The 14,338-nt window shown below is 37.4% G+C and overlaps 1 protein-coding gene across 3 annotated transcripts in view; it reads left to right on the forward strand.

Annotated features, from left to right (window-relative positions):
- Window positions 1-13,083, forward strand: part of LOC124171003 (actin, cytoplasmic-like) — a 121,393-nt gene extending 108,310 nt beyond the window's left edge. For all 3 annotated transcript variants that reach the window (XM_046550119.1, XM_046550120.1, XM_046550121.1), the window contains 6 exons: window positions 1,324-1,472; window positions 4,691-4,964; window positions 5,380-5,641; window positions 6,455-6,566; window positions 7,264-7,398; window positions 11,407-13,083. In XM_046550119.1, the coding sequence (XP_046406075.1) occupies window positions 1,324-1,472; window positions 4,691-4,964; window positions 5,380-5,641; window positions 6,455-6,566; window positions 7,264-7,398; window positions 11,407-11,550 (1,076 nt within the window). In that variant the 3' untranslated portion in view covers window positions 11,551-13,083. The remainder of the gene's footprint in view (window positions 1-1,323; window positions 1,473-4,690; window positions 4,965-5,379; window positions 5,642-6,454; window positions 6,567-7,263; window positions 7,399-11,406) is intronic.
- The last annotated feature ends 1,255 nt before the right edge of the window (window positions 13,084-14,338 follow it).

Consider the following 14,338-nt stretch of genomic DNA (forward strand, 5'->3'; position numbering starts at 1 on the left):
CAGCTCAACGTCCTAGGTAATGGTACTAAGCGCTTATCCCCCTGGCATACCAGTTGGGATATATCTAGAACATTTTCGCCTTCCTGAGTGTAGAATCTGGGCCACCCCTGTTTTTACCGCCCATTGACGCCAGAGGGCGCCCACCCTCCCCATCAGGTCTCCTTTTCCTTAGTCATCCTCATACTGCGGGGCATTCCAAATTCCCCAACCCCATCTTTAAAATAGACACGTGCGCCGACAATAAAAATTCGATGGCGTCCGGGGGTATTATTTGCGGCGTGCGCCGCGCCCCGGCGTCCTCGCACATTGTCTCTACGGCGCGAATTACTCACTAAAGATTTCAAATTGAGGAGTTACGAAGTGTTTGATCTTATTTGCTCGGCGTCGGCGACGCAAAGGTCTACTTACTTCAAAACTTCTGTGCCTCTCCATGAGAGTTTACTCCTCCCCCTTTCTCAGGGAAATTCCTTGTTGCCGCCCTTTCTAATCCGACGCACCAGATTTTAGCGGACAGCGAACTTTTGCCTACAATGCTTCATTAAGTTCCGTGGATTGGTCACTGCAGGGCAGTGATCGATAGATATCGAAGAAAGATCTCTGAATTTTGTGATAGGAGCTTTAAACGGGGGGTGTCCAGCCTTTCAAGCTTGATGGCTCCTCGACCGCCTTAACCTCAAGCGCCAGCTCTCCTTATAAATTTTATGTAAAGAGAGAGAGAAATATCCTTAAAATCATCATCCTCCCCTTTATCCAATATTATCTTTCTTTGGGACTAAAGAACGGTCACGTAAGCACTTACATTTTGGTTCACTATCCTCATTTTGAGAATTCTAGTAGCGGGTGCCTACTTCTGTCTGGTCGAACGGATATTTGTCCTAAGTTAATCATTTTACTTCATTCATTTCGATACTCCATACTTACCCCTCCCATTAAATTTTAACGGAGCACCATGCAGTACCCTGTAGGTACTCCTATATTATTCACCAATTCTATGGTAAACATGTGAGTAATGATTCCGGGCACATAGAGAATGCGTGAATATAACTTTTTTTGAATCATATATTTTAATGAGATAGTAATTTTTGAACCATACTTCACATATATTGGTATTCTTATTTATTTCTTTTAACCGCAATGAGCAGTTGCCTGCGATCCCTGATGGCCAGTGCAAGTGTTAAGTTTTCGTGCAGATTCTCTCTTAATAGACGATTCTCTAAGAAGAGAGCATTTACAGCACTATTTCTGTAGGCCATTTAAAACAGCATTAGTGATTGCTTTCTTTTTCATCAAAGTGTGCCATTGATTTAACATTTTTCATTGCAGCCTCTTTCCCGCAAATATTTTTCCCGTCTGTGATGGCTGTGCACAAGGAGACAAATGAAAGGTGGTATGGTCTGGATGCTGTATCACCCGTTGTCAGATCTGAATCTCGGATGTGTTTCCCAATTAGGCCATCAGCAAAGATAACCAAGGTAATCGGTGACACTTACTTTATTTTATTTTTCCTCATTTTTGAATGTTACCTTTAATTTCTTGCCGTGAAAGAACAGTCGACGCGCTGTATAATTGATTCGCCGAACTTAAAAGTTACAAATTGCCATTGGAAATTTTATTAAAATACTTGGTATATATGAAATTTTAATATTTTACACTAGGACAGTCTTGTTTTTTTAATTTAAAAATAAATTCTACCCTGAAGTTATCAGGATCTTTTAATTTCATGCCAACATAAATGGAGGAGAAGGAAGGGCGTACCCAGGATCAAAACTAGGGGGGGGGGCTTGTCAAGTCGTAATATTTTAGTACGGAAAAGGTGAATGAAACGAACATTTAGAGGATATAACAGCTCTTTATTGGTTTTTAAAAGTACTTGCTTAAAAAAAGATTTTTATTTTAGTGACAGGTCTTTTACTTATATCATTTTTTGTGGGTGTAAAGAAAATTTGTTCAAAACTTTCGTTTCAACCCAGTCGGATTTTTCTTAAAGACTTATGGGATTTTTGGTTCTGAGGGGTTGGGCGGCTAACCCCTTCTGCCCCCCCTGGGTACGCCTATGAGGAGAAGCCAATGTATTTTTTTATAATATCTTTCTGAATGTAGATTATTAACTTCGCCTTTATTTCCTGACAAGTTGACTGTTTCGAGAGAACTCTTAAAAGTTTTCTGCGCTGCTTTGTCGCCACCACCGTGCTGAGCTCCTGTATATTGTATACCCTATCTATTCTGGAAGATATTGCATGAGATTAATCGCATAGGTGCTATTATTTTGGTGATTAGGAATAGTTCCATTTATTTGTATCATATTTTGAAAATATTTTTTGCTTCTGTTTGAGTATGGAAAATTACGGTCACTCTCAAAAGTTTTAGGACAAGGTTTTTGCACCATTTCTGCTTCTCAGGGAAACTTGATGTCCCTAACTCCTTTTGTTGTCTTTGGCCTCGCGCCGTAAATATTTCGTCCTCGTTGCGAGTTGCTGAACTCATATTTTTTCAGATCATTCTTTCGTTTTTGATTTTATTTAGATGTTTATAACTTTCGCAAATTCACTGAAATTGCTTTATATCCTTTTATTAATGGCAATGTGTCATATCGACATAAATGGAAACAGAATGATAAATTTGAATATAGAAGACACCTCTCCCCTTGAGTGCTTATGTGTTCACGCACAATCGAAATATTTGCTGTGCGTAGCCAAAGGCAACAAAAGAAGTAACGGAAACTAAGTTTCATTGAGAAGCGGAAGTGGCGCCATAAACTCTGAGGGAAAAAGAAAACATTTTTCTTCCTCTCCTGAGCATTGAGTATCAGTATACAGAGTCCCCATACTTAATGTTCAGGTGTCAATACACATAGAAGCATATCACGTATAGAATAAAATCCGAGGATTCATGCGTGATGGAGTGTGGAAATGTTCCATGTTCTAAAACTGAACTGAGCCCGAAAAGAAAAATTAAGTGGTCCCCAATACTGAATGTGTGAAACTCACACGCCTGTGGCTTAGTTCGAGGTGAGCCGTGCCCTCACCTATCCAAACTAACCGTCAGATTTGATCACGAAGTGAGTGAGGGACGAACAGTTTCGTCTAGCAGGGTACATCATCATATCGCAGCAACGGCGCACATTTCAGATCCTCAATTCCGTGTGTACCGATTATCCAAGGATAAAAAGGTGTCAATAATTGGAAAAAAATGTTTAGGGGCTTAGGGTTAGTTATAAATTAAGGGAGGTAAAATCAAATGTAAATCCTTCTTCATTGGAATTAGGTGGACAGAAAGTGGTTGGGGGACTTTGGGGAACGGGGGTTGGGGATGTAAAACAAGCAATAAAACCAATGGTAAGTTACAAGATCACGTCCAGAATCTGGGAGAAGCAACTAAAAACCACATTGCTGACCATGCATTCCCGAATTTAGCTGAAAAAAATTGCAAAAAAATCCCTTAGTTTGTTTGCATCCTTAAGTTCAAATCTCTAGCCAATCGGAGCTTCCTGAGTGATGAAGCCACAGGCTAAGCGATCTCTCTCATTAATGGTACAACTCAGGAGAGCATCCTGATCAACCGGTCCAATTTGCCTTTTTTCTCGACGTGCCACTTTTTTTTAACATTGAGTTATCATTAGAAAAATGAAGGATTTAAATTTATTTGTTACGTTTTTTTGTATTTTTCTCGTCAGAATTGTACATCCGAGATAATGCCGCGGTGAAAAGTTCATTTCATACAACAATGTGATAAAGATGGTCTCTCCTATGCGTACTGAATACTTTAAGGTGATAACTGTGGTTTTAAACAAGTAAAAGCAGCGAATAAAGACCGGTCGAGCGGTAGTAATGCGTCTTCTTAACAAATGCTCTTTCCAAACGACGTCCAGACTCCTCTTCGCTGTTGCTGGCAAATTTTATGATAAAATATTTTGTCAAAATGATATTTGTTTTCGGAGCAGCATATGGTACGTGTTTTTTGTCTTGTCTCAATCAATTTTTTGCTCTTATGGGTAATCCTAGAGCACAATAAATATTTATTTATTCACGCAATATCCCCATTGTTCCTCCCACAGCTACAATTCTGCGTAGAACTTTTATTTTCACTTTGACTAATGAAGGGATCGATTACGTAATTGATTGCTAAATATGTTCGGTGTAAATAGCTAGGAGAAAAATCTATTTTCCCATGAAGATATCTATTGTTTTGAGGTGTTTCTATTACAACACATTCGAAATAATTTTGTAGTATCTGTATTGTATGTCTCGCAATGCGGAATTTTGTTCTCAACTATTATCTTCCACTATCTAAAATGAGGTTCCCCAGAACATGTAACTCCCAAGAACTCTTCCTGTGACTCTATTTATCGTGGAGCAGTACTTTGGTTGTCTTTGATGTTGATCAGGAAACTATCAGTTATGGCTTTTTCACCAAGGTGACAAAATTTGTTTTGCTGCACTTTTGTTCGAGTGCTTGGCGCACAGAATATGTTTTGATATACAAATTTAAATAGTGCCATCCTACTTCATTTCTCAGCTCTAAATGTATTACTATTGTAAAGTAACTATGGCTTTTTTCCATTTTTTTCCTTTGAATGTCTTTATGAAATATTTTTGATCGGTTCGATGTAATCCTTAATCATCGCTTTGCCCGAGCTTCATGTTTTTTCACACCTATCATTACTAACGCTTAATTTGGTGTTTTATTTCAGTATTCCGTGGATCTTGATGGGTGCTATGGCTTGATTGAAAAGGTGTTCAGCATGCTTGCCGTCCAGCCAGAAGACTATAATGTATTCTTGTGTGTTCCTCGCTCATTTAATTCTCATACGCTTTCTAGCATAGTGAATACTATGTTTGAAAAGTGGAGAGTCAAGAGTCTCAGTGTGAGCCATCAGTCGGTGTTGACGCTCTATGCGTATAATGCCAGAAGTGGAATTGTGGTTGATATTGGAGAAAGAACTGATGTGATTCCTATCAGTGAAGGTAAGGAAATCTACCTCCCATTCTTCGCCTCAGATATTTTATATTTGATATGCGATTCGTGAATAACTTAGTAGACTTTTTGAAGACCATCATTAATGAGGAACTCACGCGGACATCGCTTGTCTGTCATAGTTATGAAATAGTTTAATCTTTGGTTTGAAAGCTTGTACTGAAGTGGCGGAAACAAAATATGTTTTTGAAAACACCCCAGAGCAAAATATCGCGAATGTGGCGATGCTCCTAAGCAAGTCGTAATGATCACTTGAATTCTATCAGGGCTGGTGCCATTAATATGTGGATTTTTTTATTCTCCGTTTTTGAACTTTTTGTTTTATACTTAGGACTCTTTTTTCTGAATTATCGTGAAGAAGAATAACATTTATCTATGCTCTAATGCAATGTTTTTTCTTTTTAGGCTACATACTTGAAAGAGGTGTCTCAAGAACGCCTTACGGTAGTCATCAAGTGATTGAGATGCTGAAGCAGTTACTTAACGAGAAAAACTATTCCTTTCCTTCTGATGTAGAGACATACTTAGTGAGATACATTGTGGAAAATCTGTGTTACTGTGCACAAAACTATTCATCAGAGCATAAAGAAGCAATGAATGACATCGAGAAGGTGAAGAAGGAGATCTCAATCAAGGAAGTGTACTGTGATGCTAATTTTAATGTTGAGTGAGTATTTCTTATTTTTTTATCCCCTCCATTTTGATTCGCAGTTCAATTGATATCTTATTTTCTTTTTTAAGAATATAGAAACGTCTAATGGCGACCTCTGAAAGTGACACAGGTCTAAAATAATAGCTATAATCATCAATTTTGCGTGGCCTATCATGATCGAGGAAAGGCCGCACCGCAATCGTTTCGAAATCGATATATTATTATATCTATGATTTTTGTAAATTTTCAGCTGATCTATGGTAGAGGATGATATGATATCACTTTTGAATGCTGGAAACATATTTCATTTTTATTTGAATTCAGCCATCCTGTAAGTTATTTTAGATACCTAAATGATGTCCATATGCAAAATTTGGGTAATTTTTGGAGCAAATTTCAGTGAAATTCACTCTTTTGTTATCAAGCTGTTCGTTTTTAGGGAAGTTTATTTTTTCTTACGGCCTTTTTCGTGAAACTGTTCTTTGTAGATTTTCGCTCTCTTTCTCGTACTGTACGAGGTGAGCTTTGACTTTTAAATACATCAGTTAATGTGATGTATTAGCAGAATTTCAAGTGAAGTATTATTCTCGTAATTTAACCACCCGCTGTGGCCTGGCTATTGTGTACCTCTTGTGGATGACTGGCTAATTATATTTTTTCGATGTGTTTCCATTTCGAAATCGAAAACAACGGTTTGAATAAATTTCTTAATCCTGGAATTAAAATATATTCCCGAATGAAATGACTTTTTCTTTTTTGTGATTTACTGTTTGCTGATTTCAATGCATCTCAGATGTCTCGAGTATATTTACTCATTTATTTTTACAGCTCCATATCCCTGGACATCGCCCGATTCCACGCCCCTGAAGGACTTTTCAATCCGGACATTTGGGGTCATGATAATATTGGGGTCCACAAAATGGTGCACAAAGGAATTCAGGTAAGTTCCATTTTCTTCAGAGTGTGAAATATTCGAATGAAAAGCAGTCCTTAAACTTCCATACCTCCGAAAACAGATGTGCTAGGGAAAGAAATTAAGTCATTCGATGTCCACTTTTTTATTTAAACATTTTTTCTGTGAGACGAAACTCGCAAAAACAAATTAAAGTAATGCTAAAAATTTTAACTAATCATCAAAAAAATTTTAAATAAAAAAGTGGGCATGGAAATGGTTTCAATGTGAGGCGAGGAAACTTCTTGACTGAGGAAGAGGAATTTCCAGAGAGGTGGGAATACAAGGTGGGAATACAAGGAAATAAGCTCAAATTGTTTTGGGAGTTGTTTGGTGGAACACCATCGTAAATTTTAAAAACACGGTGATGATTGGTGCATCTACTGATTTAAATAGTCATTGCTAGCGATCGTAAAAAACGAAAATCGTGTAACCGGTCAGTTGTAAAACCCGGAAATCTGGAGTGTGGGAATGAATATGTTCATTGCTTCTCTGAACTTAATCCACCATTTATTTAACCATTTGCATTTTTTAAAGCTCAATGAAAGTAGGTCAGTAATTTAGACCAGATAGTTGACTGAATCTCGGCATTAATGAGCCGAGTTTTAGGTACTAGGCTTATGTTTTTTACGGAAGGAAGTGTGATATGACCTTTGTTTTAAACGTTTTTTTTTGTATTTCGCAGGAGTGTAGCATGGATATACGTAAGGAAATGATCAGAAGCATTTACTTATCTGGCGGCGTCACAATGATTCCTGGATTTGCTAGCAGATTGCTTCTGGAGATTGATAAGCTTACTCCACCCTCCATAACCCCTAAGGTAAGCACATTCTTGTCTCGATTTTTTCGCCAAATATTTTTTTGACGGCAATATATAACCATTTTTAGCTTTTACATATTTTCCTTTCTGAAAAATCCTTGGAAGGTTTTGTTTAACTGATCAAAATTGGATTTGTTATCAACATGCATGATGATTTGCTTTTAATTTTGTGGCCAATATATGTCACCCGCTTTTTATATTTTTATTATTATTGTATTTTTTTATTGATACCTTTGGTGATTCATAATTATTTCCAAATTTGGACAAGCTTGGAGCTGATTTTCATGTAGAAATCGACGGTAATTCGCGACGCGTTCAAGTGACGGTGAGACGTTTCCTTTCCGAACCCTTGGGGATTCGTCATTTTAATTTCGTCGAAATCCGTTTCGTAATTCTTCCCAACGCCCAAATCCCTTTCGAATATTCACTGTAATAAAGGTTTCGAGTAATTGTAAATTTAGCCTATCGAGCATAATTTGGCGAAGTCAGAATAACTTCTGATTCCTAATATGAAGCAAAATTCACGTGATGATGATGACTTGCACTTATATTTAAAAATTGAAAAAGTAAAATGTATTACCTATCAAGCACCATGCATAGACTTTTGGATTTCAGGTAACGAAATTCAATTAAATCTTGGTTTTTTATTCTTGGTCGAACAAAGCTAACTAAGATGATAAATCTGAGCTATTGTCGACGTCGTCGTTACATCTGTGTGGAAACCTAGATCTTCTTCCACGCTGTAGTAAATACATATTCTATCTATGAGTTGCTCTGTGTAGTCAAGTGAATTGGTCGTTCACCTAGCTGGGCATATACTCTCTCTCTCTCACTCTTGTTCCAGTGCCGCATTAGTGAAGGGGAAAGGGAGTGACCATTTATTTTACCACGGAAAAATTGACCTCAATATTTGACAGCAATAATTGACCATTTTTATTCATTTTACTCTCGGAAAATATTTGGAAAGAGATGTTTATCTGATCAAAGGTGGCTTTCTTAACAACGTGCTTGAATCCGTGTATCCGAGTCCGCTGGATAGCCTAGTTCCTTATCACCCCTTCTCTTCGGATGCAATCTTGCGTACACCACTAACCATCCTAGAAGTATACTTGAGCCTTGCAAAGAGGGTATATCAGTTTTCTAAGCCCCATGCCTACCAATCAAAACTGTAAAAAGTCCCTTGAATCATGAAAATAGTGGCTGGTGACGAATTTCCCATTCATTGTGTAAATCGTCGCGATGATAGTCTTACGCGAACTTCTACCACTGTGGTCACTCATCGGGCTATTTCCGAGGGCTTTTTTGTACAAATCTAAGTACAGTCGTGAATTTTTTTTGCTAACGGCAGAAACAATTTTTGGTCATTCAATACAAAATTAGGTTTCTTATTCTCATTTTTGAAGAATTAGTGCTGTATGTTCTGCAACGTCACGGTTCGTGCTTTCTATCATGTCTCGCCGAAAATGGGCTTCTTCACCATTTTTTTGCCGTCGGTTGTGATAGAGTTTCAATAATATAAATTATATAGAGAGCCATACGTTTTCGTTTATCGACCCGTAGCCTGCTCCTCAATCTAATCGTGGGGAAAAATTGACGGACTTAGCCCTTTCACAGATAAGTTGATGACGCCACGAGCTCATGCCGAGAAAGTTACCGCTTATCAGCTACTCCTTCCTCCATCGCATCTGCCTCGCGCCCCCTCAGCGTAGTGTATGGACCTCGTGTGGTTCGTTGTTCTTTACTCTCTTGTTAGCGATTCCTTCCCTCTATGATTGGTTTTCCCTGTGCGAGGAAATGAAACGGGACTCTATTGACGTCACCAGCTCATGCAAATTGGGCGGCAACTTTCGCTGTCTTATTTCAAACTGACTGAAGAACGGCCGATAAGAAATATTTTTTGTCGTTATAACTAATATTTCCCATCTTTCTACCGAGTCATTTTAATGAATTACGATTTTCCGTCTGAGTGAACAATGTACATGTTCTGTTTATGCAGAACCAGTGGGGTAGCAAGGATTTTCGTTTGGGGGGGAATCCAAAATCAGGGGGGTGAATTTTTGTAAAACATGGTACTGAGTAGAGGGTTTTAAACTAATTTTAGAATTTTTATGATCTAAAAACATCATTTGTCAAACAAATCTGTTGTAAATTCGTGATTTGTCAATATTTTTATTTAATTTAAGAAGGAAAATAATTGTGTTTTTATACTTGGGGGGATTGAGGGGTTCGTACCCCCCGGACCCCCCTCGCTACGCCACTGTGCAGAACATTTTACTTTGTTGCTGCATTTACTTGGGAGTTAATGGGATATTATGAATTAGTTTTCACCAGTCATGGTCTCCTAAATGATTAAACAAACTTATAGTTTTCATTTGATAGATTGAACTCTACAGTATAAAACGCGATTTAGTTGAATAATGCCAAGATGGCTCCCCTTTTGTCGGATAAAAATGTCTACTCCCCTCTTTTGATTTGAATGGTCTCTTAGTTTTATTTCTTTCTCCTATTCTTCTACAGTATCCACGATGAAAATATCTCGATTACCTACTTTGCAATATTTGCTCTGCGCAATGAGTCAGACCAGCGAGAGCCTGTGAGAGCGGGCTCAAGGGCAATAGAGCTATCAAAGGAGCAAAGATAAAGAGCGGATTGATTTAATCGCTGTAATAAAATTGCGGCCCGGTAAATGAAGCCCTTTTCACTTGATGTGGACTGAATATAACGATGCCTGAAGGATAGGAGCGATAGTGCCTTCAAACACATGCTGGATCACTTTCCTGTTGCCATCAAGAATTTTAATTTCTTTGTTGCAAACGGAAATAACTTAGAAATTATGTTAAAAGTTTTTTATTTTTTTAATAAAAGAAAAGTATAACAATATCGTCTTGAAATAAGTGTTAATGGAATAATTGAAACTAACGAACAAAATTTCATTTCCTATATCTGATGAGATTGGTACAGCAAAATCTCGCATTTCGCGATTTCAGAAAATTAAGGCCTGCTAGTTAGGAAAAATTTATCCAATTTTGAGCCCAGGTAACATTTTAATGCAAATAAATTACTGTCGGCAATCGCCGAGGGCCCCACAACGCTCGCGTCTATCGTGAAGCGTACATGAAAGGTGTAATAAAAAAAGACTCGGATCACTTGAACCAAAGTTTTTTTCGCAATTATAAAAATCTACGTTTTCATTAGTTGCTTCAGTTACAACATACTCAGGGTAAAGATAACATAAACATAAATAAAAGGTGTCGGAAAATAAAAGAGAAGCTGATGCTTTTTCAAAGGGTTATTCGAAAATGCTACTTTAGAGGTTTTTTTTAGACTTCATTTCAGTTTCAAGGAGAAAATTCCCTGAATATATAATAGAACCATAATGCATACATTACTAAATGTTATAATCTGTGAAGTGCTCACTCTTCATAGTATGTTTTCTTACGAATATGCTATTTTTCATTACTTTTTATGTGATTTTTAAGAGCCAGATAGCGTCACAATCCATTTCCAGGCATGAAGTTTCCTAAAATTCTCCTGGGGTGGACCCCCGAACTCCTCTTTACGTTGGGCTCCATCATGAGCCGCAGCTGAGGGCCCCCAATCACTCCAGACCGCCCCTCACTGATTTAAAGAATAAAAGTGAAGTTTTACTTTATTTCAGAAAAAATCATTCGTAACTTCAGCATATAACTAACGTATTTAACGGGAGGGAGGAGCGGAGTTCAACTTCCTAGCAATCGTCCCCATCACACAATTTCACGAATCTGCTAGTGGCCAGAACTCGCAGTTATGGCATGAGAAAAGGAGTAATTTGCATTCTTGATTTTACACTATAGCCAACTGACAATGTGAAATGTGATTTAGTCACAAAATCCATAACATCCTGAATGCTAGGCTGTGATTCGACCCTAATATTCCCTCCCTATACCGATGATAATGACTGTATCTAAGTAGTGTAATGGTAGATTACTTGCATGAAGTGCCTAACGATATGGTTATTTTCCGTTACAGGTTCACGCATCTCCTTATCGTTATCATGCTGCTTACATTGGTGCATGTGTTCTCGCAATCTCTGATCAAGTTTCTGAATTAACTGTCAGAAGGCAGGAGTGGATGAAATCTGGTGCTGATTTACTCAGGAAATGGAATATATGATAGCCATGGCTATCATTTTACATGTGGCTTTAAAACTCCTTCTGTTGGTGCCGCTAGCTGGGTGTCTCTTTGTGAATAGAGCCTTTTGATGAATGGAGCCTCATGGGCAATACCTGTCAAATGGCATCATTCTCTCGTTGCCTTGAATGAACTGTTATAGAAAGAAAAAGTAAATGTTATAGTTACATTTTTATCACTACAACTTATTCAGGCAGACTAATTTTTTAAAGTACCCACTGGTAATGTTATTTTCCATTCCAGGTTATGTGGTTGGTAATGTAACTACTTCTGGTATGTTATCTTACGATACAGAATGTTTTGGCATGAAATTATGCATTGTTAGGTGAAAGGGGACCTGAGTTTCTGCCTTGATCTTGAGTTAGGAACAGTTTTGCGTTACGTATATATATCTTTGAAGTAATTTATTGTAAAGAATGTTGAATTGTACTAAAATATTAAATTTTTAATTTAATTTATGCAATTATATGATACAATTTTGCCTTGGCTTCCAAGTTGAGTGCCTTTTAATGACTACAGTAAACTTTAATTGGTGAATTTGTATCAAATAATGTTGAATCATTCGATTAAAACTCTAAGTAACCCACGGGAGGTCATAATATTCCTTGATAATGCTTAGGGGGAAAAATCTATGGCGGGCGAATGTCAGAATATTGTCTCCCCCTTTTGAAAATGGTACACGCATTTCTCAAATCGGGGGAAAATGCTATTCTTTCCTGATGGCTCTGAATTAATGTTAAATATACTTACAGAATGCGTCATTGGAATACTACCTACTATTTTTGTATGTGATTCTGATTGGGAGTTTGGTTGTGATATGTTTTGTGTAGACTGTTGGCAGTGATGATCCTATTCGCCTCATTGCAGTCATCTGCTATGGTTATTGATAAAATTCCATGTAAATAAACACTGTCTTGGCTAGATTTATTAGGGCTTAAGGCATATAACTGATATCTAACTTCTGCACAAATATTCAACTTTAGCTTGAACCAAATTTAATTTTGCAATTTTATGCATTTTGGTATTTTAATTTTTTGCTTAGATATGTTCAAGTATCATTCTTATGATATATTGTTAAGTATTTGTAATTAGATAAAAACTTTTTTGCCATTAACGATGTAAAGTTTATCAATGTTCAGAAGAGTGGTGGACTGTGAAAAGCACTCTGTAAATGATGGTCTAACTGTTGCACTTGCCATATTAGGCTAACTGATGTTGCCACTTAACTTTGACCCCAGTTCTGTAAAGACCCTCCTAATTATCTTGGTAGGCAGATGGTTGACTGTATCTAATGATGGTTCAGAACCAATTGAACGAGGGAAGTTGATTAACAGATCGGGCAGTCACAGTAAATTGGTTGATTTTTGCACAATACTCTGTGTCTGATTACTGTTTAAACTTCCTTTGTTTATATGCAAAAAGAAAACATTATCCTTGCGATAATGTGCCTATATATGTGTGTAAAAGTTACATTTTTCGAATTAAAAAGTTATAATACTGAAATGAAATCAATAACTGTGATTAATTTTATTCCATGTTACATCGTTATCTGAAATTTAAAATCCTACTTCTTTAGATGAAGGGTTTATACTGTATATTTTAAGCATACAGGTATTCTATACTTTCAGATTGATTAAACCCATAAGGTTATCTAAATGTGTATGGCCGTTTAAACAGTCTCGCTGGTTTAATAAGCATATTGCTACCGCGCAGCTATGGAGGATTAATATAATTATTTTGCTCCTGTATGTGCAAGAAAAAGGAATCGCCATTGTGTTAAAAATGATTTTCTGATAGAAATGTGAATAGTTTTCCCGTCATGGCTTTGCCTTTAATTCACAAATCGTATGAGAATCCACTTTACTAACGAGTCAAACCTCATATCACCCATGAATAAAATTTGAAAATATTTGTGGGATAAATTTTCAATAGAATTATTGTGATAATATTTATCAATTCGAAGATTGGTTTACCATATCTTCATATCTTACCATACTAATGTTTGAGAATGCCTCATCATTTTAAATATCAATGCAAAAATGAAAGTTATTAACTGTCGCAAACTTAAAAAAATTTCTTTCGTGAGCAAATTCATTTTGCATCATTATATTCGCACCATTCTAGCGCAAGTTATGGATGAGTCCTTTCGTGGTGTGGAACCCACCTGGTAAAATATGAAATATCTGTCTTCACCTCACATAGGAATTGTGTGTCTTCAAAAATATGCCTGCTAAAATAAGGCAAGGGTAGCGCGGACTAGCGGCATTTTCCGCAATACGTGCGACTAGCAGAACAGCGTACCACGAGCACCGTCTACAATAGGGTAGTTTCCTTCATCAAAGAAACCGAAAGGCATTGATTGGGATTTGTTACCCACAGTTACTGTATTCATAATATACAAATTATTTCGATTTAGAAATACCGGTTTTGACGAATGGCAATGGTCCATTTTTATCCTCATTTGAAAAGGGCCAGATTGGCGCCCATGCGATGCCACTCCACGTGACGTCACAGGGACCTAGTTTCTATAGGAGAAGATAGGAGTTATACATCGTCTGAGATTACCAATGCATGCATGAGGCGCAGAGCTCAGGGAAACATGACTTAATAATCACCTATTAAAACTGGCTAAGGTCGGAAAGTTTTCTTCGTTTGATAAGGTATTAATAAACCTTTTTTAAGCCAAGCGCTACCAGACAGCAAGGTACTCAGCTACCCTCTAGGATCCTGCGTCCTATCAACGCTCAGAGCCTCGATCAAGGTCACCTCA

The sequence above is a fragment of the Ischnura elegans genome, chromosome X (genome assembly GCF_921293095.1).
Source record: "Ischnura elegans chromosome X, ioIscEleg1.1, whole genome shotgun sequence".
Classification (NCBI taxonomy): Eukaryota; Metazoa; Arthropoda; class Insecta; order Odonata; family Coenagrionidae; genus Ischnura; species Ischnura elegans.